Source organism: Gymnodraco acuticeps, unplaced genomic scaffold, assembly GCF_902827175.1.
Source record: "Gymnodraco acuticeps unplaced genomic scaffold, fGymAcu1.1, whole genome shotgun sequence".
NCBI lineage: Eukaryota > Metazoa > Chordata > Actinopteri > Perciformes > Bathydraconidae > Gymnodraco > Gymnodraco acuticeps.
In genome coordinates, this window is record NW_022989979.1 from 2085381 (window position 1) to 2107659 (window position 22279).

The 22279-nt window shown below is 40.6% G+C and overlaps 1 protein-coding gene across 3 annotated transcripts; it reads left to right on the forward strand.

The window, feature by feature from the left end:
* Positions 1-16: 16 nt before the first annotated feature.
* LOC117543423 (N6-adenosine-methyltransferase non-catalytic subunit) lies at positions 17-21051 on the forward strand. 3 transcript variants are annotated; one of them, XM_034211724.1, is made up of 11 exons: positions 17-461; positions 962-1050; positions 1461-1548; positions 12041-12118; positions 14827-14914; positions 15726-15816; positions 15979-16120; positions 18029-18121; positions 19603-19719; positions 20081-20285; positions 20335-21051. In XM_034211724.1, exons 1-11 carry the CDS (start codon positions 396-398, stop codon positions 20418-20420), a joined length of 1143 nt encoding a protein of 380 aa, XP_034067615.1. In that variant the 5' UTR covers positions 17-395; the 3' UTR covers positions 20421-21051. The 3 variants fall into 3 exon arrangements, with proteins under 3 accessions (XP_034067615.1, XP_034067613.1, XP_034067614.1); XM_034211722.1 differs by having other exon boundaries at positions 22-461; positions 20081-20291; positions 20384-21051; XM_034211723.1 differs by lacking the exon at positions 12041-12118 and having other exon boundaries at positions 22-461; positions 20081-20291; positions 20384-21051.
* The last annotated feature ends 1228 nt before the right edge of the window (positions 21052-22279 follow it).

Below are 22279 nucleotides of genomic sequence, written 5' to 3' on the forward strand. Positions count from 1 at the left end.
TCACTCCTAATGTCAACCGGCGTACGCCGTAAGTGGGTTGACGGAGTCGGCACTGGATAAATAGCGTTTGTCGGTTAACCAAATTGACACAATGAAAGTGGACTGCCAGCACCGTATACAAAATAAACGCCTCAGTATACAACGCAAGGCAACAGCCACTCCCAGATGTCTGTAATGCCTTATTGTAGCTGCTTGCTCCATCTACAGTACACCAAGGCAGTGACAAACCGGAGCGTCCCGGGGCCGTAACGAGTGCACCCATTGTTATTTTTTAGCGGCTATTACACATTGGCCGATTGTTGGCTACCATAATAGCTTGCTAATCAACTTTAACTGTGTGTATCAACGAGCAAATGTGGTTGATAGTTGATTAGAAACTATACAAAGTGAAGAAAATGAACAGTCGACTGCAAGAGATTCGCGAGAAACAAAAACGTAGACGCGAGCTTTTAGCTCAACAGGCAAGTGGAGCTTCTTGGTGATGTTAGCATGTAATGTTAGCTAATAGTTCACAAGTAATCTAACTGAAGCTATAATGGTATCTGTTGACCATCTATGGAGCTGCTAGATCACAACATGTTGTTTAAATTACGCATTTTTGAAAACGTGGTGGACAAGGAAAGAGCCATGTGGCACCAATACATGCATAAGGGAAGATAACATAGCTGAGTTATCTCCGCATTTACATTGTTCTCCATCGAGTGGACTCCAGGCATAAATAACATCCCTGAAACATTGAATGTTAATTAATTGTATCTATATGTTAAGCTATTGTTGCAGATATAGTAGTCAGACTATAATGAAAATGGTGTTAGATAAAATACAACTTTACTTTAAATAAGTTGTTGAAGCTGCTGCTACACAAAAGCAGTAACATGCTGAGAGACAACTCTGAGCTAAACAATGCATTTTATAATAAAGGACATAAATAAATGACTTTCTCCTTTTTCTCTAACCCCAGTTGGGAGCTGAAAGTGCAGACAGCATCGGAGCTGTCCTAAACAGCAAAGATGAACTAAAAGAAATCGAGGAGACAAGAGAGACATGCAGGTAAGCTATGATCAAAAACGGGTTGAACAAAATCCTGGCGAACAGGTTAGTAACAATATAAATAATAAATTAGGGGTGCAGTTGTAAGCATAAGAGTTAGTTAATTTAATTTACAAATGGATTTTAATGGCATGAATAACACAAAACACGATACAGAGTAGCTGCCTATCCAAACCTTTTTAAGGTTTTTGTTTGATCTGATCCTTGCATTTATGCACACATTGATCATATTGTATTCACTCACTCCTCTACACACAACAGCCCATCTCATTTTCTTTAAAGTATTGTTATATGTTTGTCCCGCTTGCTTAGACGTTTTGCTTTGTTATTGTCAGCGCTAAAATGTGGGTTTTGTGCATTAATGTGGCAAAGTATCTTGGAATGTATCTCATATTTGTTGTGTCTTGCAGGGCTTCATTTGACAGTTTAGCCGTACCTTCCAAAAGGAAGGCCCTGACGGAGGGAGAGGACACAGAGGAAGATGTTGAAGAACCAAAGGTGAGCATTAGGAATCTACATGGGTTAAAGAAGCATCCACCCTATCATATGATTATAAACCTGATTTAATATTGCACTTTTCTAAACAAATGTGCCAGCAATTTACAGTATGAAAACACACTTAGCTTTAACATAACACCAAGTTTCCTAAAATATAGTGATGGCTAATTATGTCGCTTTTCGGCGCCTCCCGCTTTTTAATGCTGATTTGGGTGACTTCTGTAATTCGTGGAGAACCGAAGAGGGGGGAGTGGGGGGGGGGGGGGGGGGGGGTGGTTAGTCCACTCACAGACTGATGGACAACTTCTCACTTCAAAACATAGAACTTACTTGGGAGGCGACCGGCCACGTATAGCCTATTAACGGCCGCCAAAGTATATTTTGTATCCATCAGCGAGCACGACTAGTGGACAATGATCCCTCGCACTACGCATCCTCTACCTGTGCACTCTCCTATCGCTTGAAGGGTCTGCTAACAAGCGCCAACAGAAGACCAGTTAATTGAAGCATTATACAGTTCTGTTTTATTATGAGTGTTAAGAGATGTATACCATAAATCTCTTAATGTTGCCCTCAAAGCGCACCAGATGTGATGCATTTAACGGGTGTCAATTACAATTAAAGAAAAAAAAAAAATCTTCCTGGGGGAGCATGCCCCTGGACCCCCCAAGAGGAGGTGAGGTCCCCCCACAAATAAACAGGTTCATATGGATAGGATACTAGATAAGTTTGCACATTCATTATATATAATGATAATATATATGGTTAATTGCGGAGGACCCCGTTTTGTGTCCCCCCCCACTTCTTAAACCAAAGTTACACCCTTGATAATATCTACCTGTAAAAACCCTTGATTTCTAACTTAACATCTCTGTCTCCTATTGATCTGAGTATATTATAAAGAATAGCCAGTTAATTGAAGCATTATAGTGCAGGCCTTTGTCAGATGGTATATTACGCTGTTTTTTTTCTGCTTCGAATAGTTCTCTCTTTTTTCACCATAGGTGTGTTTGCACCACTGTAAATAAAACATGAGAAGGAGACAACAAAACCAGATAAAAAGTTGTTTTTTTTTGCCGCCACCCACAACTGTGATCTCTCAAGATGCTGCAAACATTTTTCTGTTGTTTCCATGAGTTTTAAAATGTAGGATCTATCACATTTAAAACTTGAGGTTATTGTAAAACATTATTGTGAACAGTTTCACCCATTATATATGTATATATATATATATATATATATATATATATGTATATGTATATATATATATATATATATGTATATGTATATGTATATGTATATATATATATATAATATGTATATGTATATGTATATATATATATGTATATATATATATATATATATATGTATATGTATATATATCTATATATATATATATATATATAAGGGTGTCAAACGATTAACATTTTTAATCAGATTAATCACAGCTTAAAAATGAATTAATCATGATTAATCACTAGGGATGCTCCGATCGATCGGTCACCGATCGATATCGGCCGATACTCACTCTCTACCGATCGATCGGTGCTCTCTAAACATGCCGATCGCGAGAGCCGACACTTTTCTCTGTGTGCGGCAAAACAAGCTCGCCAAAATGGCTTCACCGGTCTGGCATTATTTTATGGTGTCCGAAAAAGACAGTAAAATAGCGGTATGCAACGTGTGTGTGAAGCAGAAATCCTGCAGCTCCGCCCGCCGGACAGGTAAGCGCAGCGAAACACACACACAGGGAGAACCAGACCGCAGTTCATTTCCTCATATTCCAAACGAGAAATTACGGTAGCAAATCACCCGGTTCTTTACGACCAGAACTATTAACGGGATACAAACCGGAGGAACCAGGCATGGAGGGAGGTGGCAGAGACAGTGGGTGAAACTGGTAAGTTTTCGCCTGTTTGGGGAGTTTACATATATATATATTGCTCGCATAAAATCCCCGGGGTTTTTTGCTTTGTATGTCGGGGGCGGAAGATTCATGTGATTGGTTGTTGGTCGCGTTGCTCGCAAAAAATCCCCAAGCTTTCAGACACGCCCATCTCCAAGATTTTCAAGATTTTTGAAAAGCTGCTGTGTGGACGTACCGTAAGAGTTAGACCTAACACACTTAGCTATTTTATCTACCTCTGGAACAAGCTAAACTAGTTATTATAAATATATTTATTCTTCATTGTCAGGTCACTCATTACTGGATCAGTGAGCTGCATGAGATACTGACAGGCTGTCAGGAGAGGGAGAGAGGAAAAGAGAGCGCTTCCGCTAATTTCTCCCGTGTTATTATCCAAAGTGAATGTAAACTTGAATAATGTACATCATTTGAATGTAATAATTAAGTTGATTGTTGTTTGTGGAAGCTCCAGTGAATGAGCCCCATTAACTGAGTTATAAACATCACTTTAAATGGAAGATTTAAAGTGATGTTTAAATCTTCCATTTAGGCCCCGCCCACTCGATCGGATCGGCGATCGGTATCGGCCGATACTGATTCCGGTGATCGGCGATCGGCCCCGAAATTGGCGATCGGAGCATCCCTATTAATCACCATTCGAACTATGTCCAAAATATGTCATTTCTTTATGTATATTGTTGTGGGAATGGAAAGATAAATGAAAGAAGGTGGATATATCCATTTAACATGTTTATTGTAACATTTTTCTGTGTCAAAATGAAAGAGAGCACCTATCAATCATCAAACCGTGGGGTCTTAATTCATTACGTGTTGATTTCTATCAACGGGGGAGTACTTCAGGAAAGTCGACAGGGGGGGGGGCTAGTGGAGTACTTCATGACCACAGAGTGTGAACGTTGTGATCAGCTGTTTTAGCGCAGTTCTCCAGTGAAGGGGGGGAGTCTCCCTCCGCAGCCGGTTGGCGTAGTTTTGACACAATTCTGTTGTACAGACCGACGTTAACAGCAGCCCTGTCTGTGCACACGGAGACCGACTCTGTCGTCCGGTGATCTAACCGCCTTCTGGAAAAGCTTCACAAGTACGTCGGTACGCAAATGCGCTTTGTGACACAAGTGACGGTACGCATTTCAGATTACGCACATAACCTGCGTACCAGTTATGTGCACCTACTACAGCAAAAGTATTCTCCGTCGGGACTTCCTGCAACAACACCACGCCGTTATCTTGATTCTGATTGGCCAGAAGACATTATCAAAGATGTTCTATTGAGAAGACGATCACTACGTGACAAAAGTTTTTAAAACCGTTTCTGGTCTTCGGTATTTCCAGACAAGTGGCTACTGAAATCAATCTTACTAACTGTGGAGGCCTACTCCCACCTGTCGAGTGCGGCTGTACTGAGGTGTTTTTCCTCCGGAGACGGAGCGAAGAGACGGAGCGACTCCACCTGTTGCTGCATGCGATCTGCGATTTACGGAGGCCCTGCTCGTCGCGAAGAGACGGAGCGGCTCCACCTGTTTGCTGCCTGCGATCTGCGATCTACGGAGGCCTGCTCCCACCTGTATAATACGGCTGTACTGGAGAGGTTTTTACCCCGGAGTCGTCGCGGAGAGACGGAGTGGATCCACGCTTCGGGCTTGGCCTGCTTCCACCGGGCGTGTGCTGCTGTGCGGACGAGGATTTTACCACCGCTGGGGCCTGCTTTCCACCTGTCCTGATTCTGCTTTCACCCCGGGGATACCACGGAGGGACCGGAGCACTTCCACGCTGCTGTTTTCGCCTGTCCTTTGCTGCTGTGCTGATTTTGCTCCAGGAACATCGCGGATACTGTGTGCTGGTCTGGGAAAATGGCCCATATCGGGATTCTGCTGTGCCTGTTAACTGTTTTGGACTATGAGAAGATCTCTATTCATTCTGAGAAGACTACTGGATTCAGGTCTGTTCTGCTACCCGCAGTGGGCATCCCCTGCAAAGGTTCGGATGTGTTGCTCAAACAATTACCGGTTGCCTTGTCACAGTCAATCTGCTCGACAAAATATGTTTGTCTTTTTTATTTTCCTGCGATGATGGTTCTTAAGGACTGCTTCTTAAGCTCTAATCACACTCTCGCAGACTTTTCCGGTGTTTCTAAATTAGATGACAATGTATTTGTGTCGTTTAAGAGGAAAAGATGCCTGTTTTTTGTTGTTGTTATTACTGTCAGGAAATGTACAACCTAACCCTGGTCCGCCCAGTAGTAGTAGTCAGATCGCTACTCCTGCTGATTTTAAAGCTAGGTCTGGGTTGGGTTTCATCCACTTGAATGTGCGCAGTCTGTTAGGTAAACTAGATTTTGTCCGTATCTGGGCAAAATCGACTGACGCTGACGTCATTGTCTTATCAGAAACATGGCTAAATAAATCTATTTTGGCCTCTGACATTGCCTTAAATGGTTTTAATGTGTATTGTACAGACCGGCCTAATAAAGGTGGTGGCGTTGCCATTTATGTTAAGAATAAGTTCAGTGTAACCACATTAGTTTCCAAATCGATCAGTAAGCAATTTGAATTTTTAGCCATAAATATAGAAGTGGCAAAGGGTCAACAGGTCATGGTAGTGAGTTGTTACAGACCCCCCTCAGCTGTCAAAGACTCCTTGTCTTCACTAGCAAATCTTTTATCACAACTAGACTACAAGGAAATAGTGCTACTTGGAGATTTTAACTGGGATTGGTTAACTGCAGTGTCAGAGGATTTTAAAAACCTTTGTATCTCTTTGAATGTTACTCAGATTGTTGACAGTCCTACTCGCCCAAATATTAAGTCCCCTAATAAATCCTCCCTAATTGATCTCATTTTAACTAATGTTCCCCATAAATATTCATCTGTGGGAGTATTTGCAAATGATCTGAGCGATCACTGTGTTGTAGCCACAATTAGGGACACTAAGGTCCAAAAGGTTAAACCTCGCATTATCATTAAGAGAGACAAAAAGCATTTTGTTGAGCAGGGTTTTGTGCATGATCTGTTTGATTTTGATTGGGTTAAAATCGATCTGTGTGCTGATGTGGAAACCGCATGGTCTTATTTTTATCTTGGTTTTATGGAGATCATTGATAGACATGCACCCCTGCGTACATTTAGAGTAAAGGGACGAGACAATCCTTGGTTTTCTGCTGAGCTGTCTAGTCTCCTTCATGAGAGAAACAAGGCCTGGGCAAAGGCTAGGCAATCAGGCTCAGAGGTAGAGTGGCTGCGTTTTAGGCAGCTAAGGAATAGCTTCACTTCAAATGTCAAAAGTGCAAAGTCGAAGTACTATTTGTCAGTTACCACAGAAAACCTAAATAATCCTAGGACATTTTGGAAAGCAATAAAATCGATATCCACCGGTGAGATCCGTAATGAGCTATCTCCGTGCCTTACCACAGCATCTGGCACTATATCGGACCGGGCCACCATGTTAAATTGCTTTAATGAGCATTTTGTGTCCTGCGGTTCTATGTTTGATTCTGTGACTAACTCTGCTTCTGTGAACACCCCAATCCGTGACTCTGAACAATGTGGTCTGGAAAACTTTCAGTTTTACTCCTTTTACTGTCAATGTTGTTCATGAAGCCTTATCTAAGCTAGATCCTAAGAAACCGGCTGGCCCGGACAACGTAGAACCTTTCTTTTTAAAGATAGCTGCAGATTTTATTGCTCTTCCTCTTACTACTCTTTTTAACCTCTCCCTCAGCACAAATGCAATTCCAAAAGTATGGAAGTCAGCTTATGTCTTGCCTTTACTAAAAGGAGGGGAGGCAACTATTTTAAATAACTATAGGCCAATCTCTAAATTGTCAGTTCTGGCGAAGGTGCTCGAACGCCTAGTGAGTGAACAGGTAAAGGAGTTTTTATGTAAAAATGATATCCTGTCTAAATATCAGTCAGGCTTCAGAAAACAACATAGCACCATCACTGCCACAATGAAAGTGGTGAATGACATTACGAGTATTTTAGACAATAAGCAGAGTTGTGCAGCTCTATTTATTGACCTTTCCAAAGCGTTTTGATACCGTCGATCATCGCATCTTAAAGCAGAGGCTACTCAGTATCGGCATATCCAGCCATGCAGTGGGTTGGTTTGTGAACTACCTCTCTGAAAGGTCCCAATGTGTTCACTTTGATGGGCTGTCTTCTGAGTGGTTAAACATTGCTAATGGTGTTCCTCAAGGTTCTGTTTTAGGTCCACTTTTATTCTCCATATATATCAACAGTTTAGGTGAAAATGTGGATGAAGCTGCTTTACATTTTTATGCTGATGATACCGTGATGTATTGTGCAGGTCCCTCCATTAAGGAGGCTGGTGTTAAATTACAGGCTGTTTTTAACATTATTCAGACTCAGCTTGCTGAACTTAAGCTTATTTTAAATGTTGATAAAACCAAGTTAATGCTATTTTCAAAAGCTAAAAAGACACCAGAGCCTGTTTTGGATATTGTTACTATGCAAGGACAAGTACTTGAAGTGGTTACCATTTATAAATACCTAGGTATCTGGCTTGATGATTGTCTTACTTTTAAACTTCATGTCAATAACCTGCTTAAAAAGCTGAGGGTTAGACTAGGTTTCTTTTTCAGAAACAAGTCCTGTTTCTCTTTTGAAGCCAGGAAAAGGCTAGTCACTGTGACCTTTTTACCTGTGCTGGACTATGGTGATTTGATCTATATGAATGCACCTGCCCATTGCCTGGAAAAGTTAGATGCCGCCTATCACAGTGCCCTGAGATTTGTTACTAACTATAAAGCACTTACTCATCACTGTACCCTGTATGCCAAGGCAGGTCTGCCTTCACTAACTGTACGGAGGCTCAGTCATTGGTACATGTTCATTTACAAAGCCATGTTGGGTAAACTCCCATTTTATATCTGCTCTCTGATCTCTCGACGAATTGAAAGTACATATTGCCTGAGATCTCATGATGTTGTTTTATTAAATGTGCCAAGTGCTAGGATTGTCTTAGGGAAGAAAGCTTTTAGTTGTGCAGCTCCACTAAATTGGAACAGTCTGCAAACATGTTTAAAACTGAGCACTTTGCTTCCCCTGCATCATTTTAAAACTCGGCTGGGTGACATGCTGTTTGATACTCATGGTACCTGTCACTGTAAATAGAGTTTGTAAACTGTACCCTGTACATTATGTTGTATGTCATCCTTATTGTTGTTCTGTTGTTTTTATGTTACATGTGTAACTAATGTCCTGCAGGTCACCCTTGAAAAAGAGATCTTTTGATCTCAAGGGGCTTCACCTGGTTAAATAAAGGCTACAAACAAACAAACTGCTGTCTGTGCAATACTCGGCGCAAGTTGGCGGACTTTATTTTGCTTACTTTAACATAATTTGTTATGGTGGGGCTAAGCCATTTCTTGGTATGGGTGTAGCCTACCCTAGCCATACCCTGGCGCTGCCACTGGTGGGATGTATGGGGCGGGCCATTCTGCACATGCGTTAAATGCGTTAAATATTTTAATTCAATTAATTCAAAAAATTAATTACCGCCGTTAACGCGATAATTTTGACAGCATTAGTTTATATATATTATATATATATAAACTAATGCTATATATCCTTTATTTAACCAGGTAAAATAACTAATTGAGATCTCTTTTACAAGAGTGACCTGGCCAAGAAGGGCAGCATGAACAAAGTTACAACAGATAAAACACAGACAATACAGACAGACAAAGACAGCAGTAAAACACAAATAAAATGGCACATTAGCCAGTCAAATATGCAACATAAAAGAAACTATTAAAAATCATTAAAAACTGGTAAACTTTAAAACGACTTCAATTTTAGGATATACGAGCAATCACATCTACCAATGGTGTCTTGTTCTCTGTCCTTTAAGATGGACTTGAATTCCCCCATAGTGATCAATTCTGGGAGTTTAAGCTCTTCCTGTACATTATTCTAAGCAGTGGGGGCAGCATATTTAAAAGCTGTTTTACCCAGTTCTGTTCTTACTTTAGGAACCAGCATCTGAATAAAATCTTGGGAGCCCAGGCCATATAGACTTTCTCTTTTACACATAAATGTGCAAATGTAAGAAGGAACAAGCCCAAGCAGAGATTTATAAATAAAACCCAACCAGTGGGAAAAGTCTGCGAGCAGACAAAGATGGCCAATTAGCAGCAGCATATAAAGTGCAATGGTGTACCCAATATCCACATCCAGTAATAAAACGTAAAGCACAATGGTACACAGCATTGATACCTTTTGGGTGAAGATGACATGAGGGCAGATTAAGGCCCAATTCCAATCCCCCTACACACTACCCCTCCATTTGCACGTTCGCGCGGAGGGTCCGCCACATTAAGTGCTGTTCCAAACCAACGAGTGTGGAGGGGGAGTGGGTTACCAAGCCCTCAAACAGCAAGTCTGCATCGGTGCAGACTTCACGTGCTGCCCTACCTGACCGGACTCAATGCTGTGTGTGTCTGTCAGGAAACAAGCTGTTAACAAGTAGTTCCTGCAAACATTCACTGATAAATTGCGATGTTAACAACCTCATGATAACCTCATATTTTTTTAACTTAGGATCATACCTGTGTTTAGTCATACCTATGCATTTTATTATAAAGTTGTGTATATTTACAGACTGTTGCAAAAACTAAGAAGTTTATAAACATCAGGTTTAAAACTAAAAGAGCTTTACAAAAAAGTAACACGATTAAAGATGTTTGGAGTTTTATTTGAGTTATTCATTAAAAAATGTGTCCAAGAGATGCTTTTTTGAAACCGTTGTTAGATACAGTTACGGCATTTCCTGTTTCTGCCGGAGAGAGGAGAGTTTGTTCCAAAGCTTGCCGCTGTATTTACACCCTCAACATGACAGGAGGGAGCCTCGTTTAGCTGCAAGTGTCACTCCACCACAGAGTTCACTCCGTCACGGAGTGGGAGTGGGTAGGGTGTGATTTGGAATTGGGCCTAAGAGTTTGAAAATGTCCCCGCTTACTCATACCCAGTGTTGGGACTAACGCGTTACAAAGTTACAAAGTAACGTGTTACTGTAACGCAACTACTTTTTGCGGTAACTAATAGCGTTACTAGTTACCTATTCCCATTAAGTAACGCCGTTATAGTTACTGTGATTTAAATGGGTGCGTTACTGCGTTACATTATGTGATGGAACTGAACCGAATCTCCCTGCGGATGTAGCTTACAGGCGAATACAGCGATGTCCTCTCACAGTACCATGGAAAAGAGAAAGTAACCAGAGAGGAGTGATGATTGGTTAACGCGGGGTAACATTTCAGGGTAAGCCAATCAGAGACAGAGTTGGGCGGGTCTTGCCTTATGGGGAAATACACACACACACAAACACTTGCTAATGCTAACACACACACACACACACACACACACAGCAACGCTCACCACTAGCACACACACACACACACACAATGGCAGATGCAAGTATCAGCGAGAGCAGCAGCGCATTTGCAACTTGGAAATATAACCACTATTTTCAATTTGTGGGGATAAAGGACGCAACAAATGTTACGGTAAAATGTAAACTGTGTGCAGGACAGAAAGCATTGTCCACATCGAATAACAGCAATGCCAATCTCCTGAAGCACCTAAGTAATGTGCATGGGGCTATAAAACTAGTCGCCAAAGACCCCACCGTCTCAACCACCGGCAGTGACCCAGATGGAGCAACACCATCTATACAGCCAAAAAACGATCTTTTAAAATCGCACTTTTGTGTTTTATTGTTCCACTATTTCATAATGATAATTGCTACAATGATGGGGAGTTGTCTTTTCTCTTACGGTGCCACAGAACAACACAAAAACTTGTATTTTTATTGTTATTATTTTTTAAGTAAAGTAACTTGTTACTAGTTACTTCTATAATTTAGTAACTAATAAAGTAACTTTTTCGAGAGCAGTAACTATAACTATTACTAGTTACTTTTTAAAAGTTACTTTTTTAAAGTAACTTGCCCAACACTGCTCATACGTCATTCACACCAACGCAACTCCGGTTCAAGCTCCGTGCTAGAGCTTTTCAGGTTCAGAACCGGTTCTTCGGTTTAGCTCCGGCTCTTTTCACACTGCCCAGAATCCGACTGGTGCTGCGTCATTGCGTCATCGTTTGCGTCATGACGTAACCGTTTGCGTGCCTGCTTCATAAAGCCAAACCGTGCGGAAACCCCTCACAGCTGACGCCGACAACAACAACAATGGCCGATTGTGCTCCAGCTTCCTCTTCAGAAGACCAGATTCCCAGCAGGTAGCTGGTCTCTTCAGTGGACCACTGCTGCTTGTTAAGTTTCTCCATCGTTGTGTACAAACTGGATAAAACGCCGGCTTTTTGTTGTTGTTCAGGAGTTGATGTGAGGACAGCGCGAGGACAGAGAAAGAGAACGAACACAAGGAACAAAAACAAAACTGCGGTCCGCGGGGACACGGACAATTTGCGAATGAGTTCTGCCTTGAGATTTACTTGTCCGATATTGTAAATAACACGTTCCGGACGATCGGACGTGTGCTTTTTCGCACACTGACCAAAGTATGAACCTCATTGTGTTTTTGTGTGTTAGGATGAGCCGGAGGTGCAGCAGCCGGATGAAAACAACCCGTATGAAGAAGTGTACAAGGACTCTAGTACTTTCCTCAAGGTTTGAAAACCTGCTCTCTTTCTTTTTACAGACACACTGGCTGCGTTCCAAGTCGCATACTTTTAATTATTACTTTTATTATGCATTGCACCTGCACCTGCCCTTACATACTGTTGCGTGCAGGACCTACTACTTTACTGTAACACCATAAATGTCACAGGCGAACTAGATTTAGCTGCTATTTATGTCAACCAGCTGATAATGCTATTAGCTTCTGAATAATTTGCCGCGCTTTTGCGATTTAATGCGGGTATATGATGTGTTTTACAATTTTTTAGTTGGGAGAAAATGTCTCTTATACTGTAGGTCTAGTAATCTGTATTTTTATAATTGAAGATAGTTTTCTGTTCTTTTATCATGTTTAACTGCAATTACACTGTTTTTTGCGCAAAGAAAAAAACAATGACCGTTGAACCACTCAGCCATATATACAGTATATATTAAAATATACAACCTTTTGAATGGGTTTATGTAATTCTCACTTTCAACACCATAATAATGATAATAATTAACATTAAAATAAAACATGGCCACATTTAAAAGGAATATGATGAGATGTGCAATGTAGGCGTACATGTCAACAACGTTTTCAACGTAGCATTTATTTGTATGTTCACCATCAACCACAGCGAATACTTTCAACAAAATCTGTTATTTCAACTCTCTGAATTTCAGATGGCTAGGTATTGATCATACGTCTGTCACAAATGTACATTAACCTACATCGACAAAATGTTCGGATGAACGGCTTATAAGACTTTAAAAATAGCCAGGGTCAGATAACCATTTTACTACGCTTTTTGATATCTTAGACATTTCTTTTTTTAAATGTATGATCCAAAGCTGGAAGGACATGCTTTATCTCCCATTCGTCTAAGCTTTAGTAAAGTAAATAGCATGTGAGAAGTAGGGTAGCAGCTACCACACACACTTAGCCACAACCTGTAATTACAGGTTAGTTTTTTGTGTATTGATATAAATGAGTTGCAATGTTTTATTTTACAAAGAAGAAACTAGTCATGCACAACCAGTTTTAAGAGGTGATGAAAAACAGTTGTCACAAGGTACACACAAGCATAGCATGTTATTGTACCATGAAAATGCTTTGCGCCGTTGGTGATCAGTCACACTGTGAAAGGTAATAATAAGCTCTAGAAAGCCTGCGTGGTGTCACAAGTTATGACACATCATGTGACATCTGTATTTAGAATGTTTTGTTCCTCATATTGTCTTGGAGTTTCTCAGAATGTATTGCATTGAATTAGAACTTACAGTTTTGATTAAGTCTATACAATCTGATGCATCAAATGTGTATTTAAAGCAGGGGTGGGGAACCTTTTTCCTCTCAAGGGCCATTTCGATTTTTACAACATCCTCCGAGGGCCGTACAAGTTATTGACCTCAACCTCTGCTTAAAATAACAAAAATCACAGCCCATTCATTTCGCCTTTCTTTCATGCTGTGCAAAGAAAAAGCAACCTCTTAATCCAGATAATTTACCATGACTCGCGCATGCATTCACGTGCACGGTTGTGGCATGACCACCAAAACAGAAAGATATGGATGGGGGTCCATATCTATCAGAGATATGGTGGGGGTCCTCACCTCCTCTAGGGGGGTCCGGGGGCAAGCTCCCCCGGGAAGATTTTTTTTTAAATGTTGAAGTTAAAAGCATCAATCTGGTGCACTTTGAGAACAACATTAGGAGCTCTATGGATACATCTCTCAACATCCATATGAAACAGAACTGTAAACAGATTTTCTTTTTATTTATCAATCAATCACATTTATTTATAAAGCACATGGAGCGTGGAGCCTTGCAGCCGCGATACCACACTAATTGCGCCGCATAAGCTCATAGGTGCGCCGCATTTGCGGCTCAGTTGAGGCTCCCCCTCCGCGAGGTGAGGCCCCACGCAGTCTGCGTGATCGGCTGTAGGGAGGGTTGGCCCTGGATCAGTATGACAGATTAACTGGGCTTACAACTAAAGACACTAAAGACACAGCCACGCAAAAACTGCTGCATGTGTACGGCTCCTTATGCGTACTGCAATTTTTGAAGTGCCGGAGCGGCATTCCGGTGCTCTCCGTCAGAACTACACCTCTGTCAGATGAGACATATATCACGAGATATACACGTTAGGCTTGTGTTGTGTTCAAGGAACCTGACCTTGGCTAGGAAAAACTTGCTTGTTTAATTATTTTGCGGTCTTGATTTCTATAATCTTTTTTTTTCTTTCGTGTGTTTATAAATTACCTCGAGGGCCGTATCAAATGGTCTCGCGGACCGTATACGGCCCGGAGGCCGGAGGTTCCCCACCCCTGATTTAAAGGCTTGAATACACATCCTGTCATTCATATTTGTGTTGTCTCTCTTTATGCAGATATATTTTTCTTAATTTATCTTATATGCCATTTTCACAAAGTTTTACAACTTACGGCATTCAGGATATTTACATTGCATTCATCCAATCATTCAGGACTTTTTTATGCACCTGACAATGGAATTATGCAACTTTTTGTGCAATGGAATGACACTCGCTGTTAAACCATGTTCATCTGTTCACACCAGATTATGTACAGCTGTATGGTTGTTGTTGTTGTTGTTGTTGTTGTTGGTGTGACGTACAGTATGTCCCTATTGTGTCGTCTCTGTTTATGCAGATATATTTTTCTTAAATGTATTTTTTCCATCTATTTGTTTTCAGGGTACTCAGAGTTTGAACCCACACAATGACTACTGTCAGCACTTTGTGGACACAGGGCACCGGCCCCAAAACTTCATTAGAGATGTTGGTGAGTGTGTGCTTCTGTGTGTTTCTTCATGCTTTTATCTTCAGTAGACTCGACTACTGCAATGGTGTCTTCACAGGTCTCACTAAAAAATCTATTGGAAAGCTGCAGCTGATTCAGAACGCCGCTGCTCGAGTCCTCACTAACACTAAGAAAGTGGATCACATCACTCCTGTTCTGAAGTCTTTACACTGGCTTCCTGTGTGTCAAATAATAGATTTCAAAATACTGCTGCTGGTTTATAAAGCACTGAATGGTTTAGGCCCAAAATACATTTCTGACCTCCTGCTAAATTATGAACCATCCAGATCTCTCAGGTCTTCAGGGACTGGTCAGCTTTCTGTCCCCAGAGTCAGAACTAAACATGGTAAAGCAGCGTTCAGTTATTATGCTCCAAATATCTGGAACAAACTCCCAGAAACCTGCAGGTCCGCTACAACTCTGACTACTTTTAAATCCAGGCTGAAGACTTTTCTTTTTGTCGCTGCTTTTAATTGAACTATTCATATCTTAAACTGCACTGTAACTTTTATCCATGTACTTTTTCTTTTAATGTTTAATTGAACTATTCATATCTTAGACTGCACTGTAACTTTTATCCATGTATTTTTTCTTTTAATGTTTATTTTATTAGCTTTTCTTTTTAATGACTGATTTTAAATGCCTTTTTCTTAATGTCTTTCATTTTTTTGTAAAGCACTTTGAATTGCCTTGTGTTGAAAAGTGCTATATAAATAAACTTGCCTTGCCTTGCCTTGCCTTTATGTGCGTACATTTGTGTGGGCGTCTTACCTCGTTTTCCTTTGTGCTTCAGGCCTGGCTGACCGGTTTGAAGAATACCCAAAGCTTCGGGAGCTTATCAGACTGAAGGACGAACTCATCTCAACCACCAACACTCCTCCCATGTACGTTTAATGATGATGTGATTTTAAATATTTACCTTAATGTCAATGTGATAACACCCAGAGAACATATGTTGAATTAAGAAGACCAAGTTGAAGTTGGCCTTAACTATTTGGGAAGGTTTGCTCTTATAACTGAGAGCGTCTTTGTCTGTCTGTGTTTAGGTACCTCCAGGCTGAACCGGAGAACTTTGACCTGCAGGATTTGAAGTGCAAGTTTGATGTGATTCTGGTTGAGCCCCCCCTAGAGGAATACTACAGAGAATCAGGCACCAGCCACACTGAACAGTTCTGGAACTGGGATGATGTAAGTATGCATGTTACTAGTCTGCATTTAGCAGTTAGGGCTAATATGTGAATGTATTTAAAAAACAAAAATAGAGATAAAACAACAAAGAAGGCGATACAAATCTGCATGATTGTATGAGAGTGTATTAATGCATCTATTAAAAAGGAGAACTCAAACAAAAAAAAAGTATGGGGAATGTTGAAGACATTGGCAAACTTATCTGGGCAGTGGAGCTTAAAAAAACGTAAATGTGAACAGTTTTTCCCTTCTAAAGTGATGGTACCACCAAGCTGAGAATCTGCATCACACCACAGCCGCAAGACAAAGGGCACTTCAGCAGTCATAATATATAAAGAGAACAAAGATATCAGATGTACTTTCTGTGGAGGATATCTCACCTTAGCCAGCATTATTTCCAACCATTTCAAAATTAAGCCACACCCATAGGGATGGGTATCGTTAAGGTTTTAACGGTACTACTACTTTTATCGATACCACTTATCGGTCCGGTCTTTTAACGGTACTCTTATCGGTTCTTTTGGAGAAAAAAAGAAGGTAAACTAACTAAACAAATTGTGAACAAAACTAACATTGCTTTTTATTGAAATGAAATACATAATATTTCACATCAAAAGAAACAACAATGTTTTAACAAATCGTATTAAATAATCTGATGACAGAACTGTAAACAGAATAGCTGAAACTTTAACAAACTAAATAACTCTGTTACCTCTAATCATTAACCCATGTTTGTATCATTTAGTTAACTCGGTGTGTTGCTGCTAGCATACATAACACCTGACGTGGAAACGTTACTCGTGGATGGGGCTACAGAGCTACTAGAAAGACAGTCGAACCCGGTGCATTCCTCCGTCTGAACGTGGTGCACTTTTGCTAAATGTTTAGGCAAATTGCTCGTGTTACCGCCCTCACATGCTAAACTCTTATTGCACTTTTGGTAACGAGCATTGTCCACATCGAGACAGGTAAAGTTGAACCACAGTGTGTGTGTGTGTGTGTGTGTGTGTGTGTGTGTGTGTGTGTGTGTGTGTGTGTGTGTGTGTGTGTGTGTGTGTGTGTGTGTGTGTGTGGCAGCGGCAGCGGCAGCCACGTGTGTGTAAACTGCCCCGCCCCCTTGCAAGCAGGCGGGGGAGAGAGATCGAAAATAGTCATGGACGCTTTTTGCGTATTATAAACGGAGTTGGCGACACTAAAACTGCAATATAATGTTTGTGTAGCAATAATACATATGACATATACTTTTTAGATGTCTCCAGTACCGATAAAAAGACCAATAACGTCGGAGCTTAACGTTACCACGGTCTTTAATAATTCAGCCCCAGGGCCCGTTTAATACTGGGGCTCGGTACCCATCCCTACACACCCATAGCGTTGCATTAGAACGGTTAGAAATACCTTACAAAAACATTGCCTGGCATAGCCCACCTTCCTTGTTGCTGTGTACAAATGCACCCTTCTGTAATATCTCTATTCAAATTTCCATAGCTGGATTTGTGATTTAAGAGCAGAGATCCCAGCTTAGACCAGAGTAAAAATGAAGCACTATAAAGGGAGTGACTGTATAGCCTGTGTGTCTAATCACTGGTTCTGGGTCTCTATTAAAGGGTCTGGTCCAGATAGAACACAGAGATAAATGGGGTAATGGGTCCGTGTGCAAAACTAGACCTGTGCAGGATTTTGTGTGGGATTACAGACAATAAGAGAATGCATATCCTCTCCCAGTAGGGGGCAACATGGATCCACAAGGACCCTGCCAATGAGCAGATTTCAGGGCTAAATGTTCTCATGACAGGACTTCCTCAGGGAAAGGAAGTGTTAAAGTGTTTTGTGATGTATGTATCCACTGGATGGATGATTATGGCATTGTGTTCCCTCACCTCTCTTTCCTCTTCTCTGCTGTTGTAGATCATGAAACTGGAAATTGAGGAGATATCAGATCTTCGTTCCTTTGTCTTTCTCTGGTGTGGCTCTGGTGAAGGCCTGGACATGGGCAGAATGGTAACATGACGGTCATATTTACTTTGCTGTATGGTCATTGTTGGTGTTACACATGTCCCTATTGTGCTTGCCAACAGCACAGCATCACTGCATGGCTTACTTTGTCTGAAATAGATTTTCTTGTAGTTTTTACCTGAGTAGGAATCCAGCACCTGTTTTTCCACAACTGTGATTCATATAAAGACTATTGTTATATTTGTATAAATATGAGTTTTCCCCAAACACAAATGCAAAGGGTCATTAAACCAAATATTGAACATTTCAACAAGCCAGGCCAGGAATAAAGAAAAAACCGTTTTGTGCAGATTATTCAGAATCTCCATTATTGCTTAAGTATCATAGAGAAAGGCTGCTTTTCATTAGTAATTCCACTTCCCAACATTCACCCTCATTGTTATTACATCACATACATGATATGGATCCATCTTGGGAATGTGTAGGTGAAAAGAAGTGTTGAGGTGTTGGCTCAGCTTTTTACAGATCATGAGATACCTGTAGGCTCATTTCAATGCGGCAAGGGTGTCGTCTTTGAATAATTGCAATACCCAACGTAACATGCTGCCTCAGTTTGATGATTATCAGCAGTAGCTATACTTATACAGGTTTTTTGATGTCTTGCAAAACAACCATTTGTCCTTGCATTCACAGATAATGAAGGAAATAAATGAATCACACAACGTCAACAGGAGAATAATAAAATATGAACTGCAGTTATATTTTATCTGGCATTTTTTCAATAGAATATCGACTTATCAATGACATTCTCTTAATAATTATCTAGGAGAGTGAACCTATAACCTACACATGTAATTCTACTCACCTTTAGTATTACAACAACTAATAAGCATGTCAGATAGTGCATTTATTTGATTTGATTTAAATTGTTCTACAATGGTAAGCACCCAAATCTTGCATGCATTACTGCTACCAGTTACCATTTTTGTTCGCTTAACCCTTCAACCCTTCAAAGTATCAATTTCACCAAGTTCAGTTCAGTTTTCAAACAACTGAAAACAACACTTTGTCTGCAGGGATACCACCCAGGGCTAATGCAGAGGGGAGGTCTCCGAGGCATGTTGAAATGGAGCCTAGTTAATGCACTTTTCATCAGTTTGGAAACCAGTTTGTTGTTTGAAACATGTTTTATTAGTGTGCCAGGGATGCATTGTGTCAATAACGCATTGATTATGTCAATAGCCTAAGATACAGTAATTTTCAAAGGTATTGCATGACCCTCAGCATTGTTGTTACACATAGGCCGTTTCTTAATGTCGAGTAAACCTGCTGCAGAGCCACTATTTCAACTATACTACGTCATTGAGTAGCGCCGAATGCTGGGCATTTAACATGCATTTAAACAGTCCTTCGGCGCCACTCGATGACATAGTATACTTGAAATAGTGGCTCTGCAGCAGGTTTACTCGACATTGAGAAACGGCTATAGTTTAACATAATAACTTCCTTTATTCCAACCATTTCAGTGTTTGAGGAAGTGGGGCTTTAGGCGGTGTGAGGACATCTGTTGGATCAAGACCAATAAGAACAACCCAGGCAAAACCAAGGCGCTGGACCCGAAGGCAGTATTCCAGAGGACCAAGGTACAGCAATGTGAAATATATGTTAATGTACATATAACATCATCTAATTGCTTTTGGATCATAAGAAGTCCATGATGAATTCCAAGTTAAACCTGTTTTAATTATATTTTATGATATATTTGTTACTGGAAATTTGTATTTCCTCATGTATATTTTCCACATGTATATATTTTTTTAACCTTTTAATGCTATTTTATTATATCTATCTCTCTCTCTCTCTCTCTCATACTTAATATGTTAGACTACTATTTTTTTTGTACCTTTTCATATGCACTGTCCCTTGCTTCTGTAACACGAACCATTTTCCGTCTATGGGACAAATCATGGATTTCTGATTCTGAAATCAATATCCTCCCTCCAGGAACACTGCCTGATGGGAATCAAAGGAACAGTGCGCAGGAGCACTGACGGTGACTTCATCCATGCGAATGTGGACATTGACTTGATCATCACTGAGGAGCCTGAGATGGGAAATGTTGAGAAGCCTGTGGAGATCTTCCATATCATTGAGCATTTCTGTTTGGGCCGCAGAAGGTTGCACCTGTTTGGACGAGACTCAACCATCAGGCCAGGTGAGATTGAACCACTTTTCTTTCTTTGGTAATATCTGCTTGTATGTTTGCTTTAAGTTTCTTATTGCATTTGTGCTTTTTTCTCTTTTTAGGCTGGCTGACTGTAGGTCCTACTTTGACAAACAGTAACTTTAACCCAGAGACCTACGCCTCACATTTCGTCAATGACAACCTATCTGGCTGCACTGAGGAAATAGAGAGGCTGCGACCTAAATCTCCCCCTTCTAAGATGAAGTCGGACCGTGGGGGCGGAGCAGCTAGAGGGGGACGTGGTGGGCCAAATTCAGGAAGAGGCGGAGACAGGGGCCGTGAAAGAAACCGGCCAAATTTCCGAGGAGACAGGGGAGGGTTCAGGGGTCGGGGAGGGCCACATAGGGGCTTTCCTCCTCGCTAGAGCGAATAATTAACCAGACTTATGGTGGGAATCCCTATGTGCATAGAGTCCTGACCTTTTTTTATTGGCCAACACTGACGATGACCACATTGATGATTGATGATCACACTGGTTCCCTCGATATAAAGCAAAGAGGGATTTTTTTCATTGGATTTTGGCAAGATAATCTTCGCAAATCAAGACCACCTTTAAAACATTAACATTTGTAAAGCAGGCTATTTGAAGTTTGTTATGGTTGGAATGTGACAGCAGAGAAGTTGGCAAATGTAATCAATGTTTTTTTAATCTTTTTGTGTTTATATTTTCTTCATGCAAACACTTAAGATAAAATGTGTGTTGCCTTTATAAACATTCTTTTCAAATGTTGTGTTTGTGTTTATTTTTGTATTGGGTTTTGAATATAATGGATATTTGTCCCCAAGGCGAAGTTAGTCTTGCAGACAGGCGAAACAGAACACCTACAGACATAACACAAAAAAATAATCATGAATACACTAGAAAAAAAACTAGAGTATGCCATCACTCAAACAATCATCGTCAGCCCTCAGTAGAATGGAAAACTAATCATCAGGACATAGTGAGTATTAACAGATTTTGTGGATTAGTTAATAATCCTTTTAGACCTGGACTTTCAATGTCTAAATCTCTGCTCAGAGGAGGAAGAGGGCACTAAAACATCTCTAGCCTTAGAAATTGCTCTCCTACAGAAGATAAGAGACAGATGAGATAGTTAACAATGATCGTCAAGGTTAAGGATTTACTACAAACAAAGCCCTTTTGGGTTTAAGGGGTGTAATGCAACGTTTTTGTTATCTAACATGATAAACACATATATCCAAATGCTGTGTTAACAGCCTTTTCCTCTGCAGACATGCTGTCATTTATGTTTGCACAACATTAGCTTCAGTGCTTTGGAAGCTAATTGGCTGTAATCATCTGTTCATGCTCTCCCTGCATGACGTTAGCATGTACACTGAAAGTCAAAGGGCGGTTCCTTAGAACAATGCCATGCATCTTCCTTTACATTTGTCTGTACATTGTTGTATTGATTTCAATTGCCGCGTTCACACCTCAGTACTTTCCCCGCTTTAATTCCGATATAGTTCCGAAATGTCGCGTTCATACCAAAAAGAGCCGGAACTAAAATTAGTTAATTGGAACCTTTTTTACCCACTGCTAGAGAGCAGGGTTGCGGTCGGATAATCCAAAAATCATAGTTTTTCAACTATGGAAACTACAGTTTTCTTCAATACATAATTTCTCCGAAATAAGGTCCCATGGAGGTCCACCGGAAGGGGAGGGACTTCGCCACTCAATTAGTAATTATGCTAATGTACACATCAATCGTTATGTAGGCTACTTTTATATAATGCTGATTTAACAGGATCTAGTGATGGTTTTGTTCAGCATTGCCAGCTTCACTGTTGAGCTTTATGTTGTGCCCAGCATTCTCCTGTGTTCTGAAATCAAAATGTGGATACGCATAAAACAACACCAAAATCAACACTACAATAACTTGTTATTTGACACACACAAGGTTGTTCATTTGTGTGTATAAATATACAACACAGGCTATATACATATATATATATAC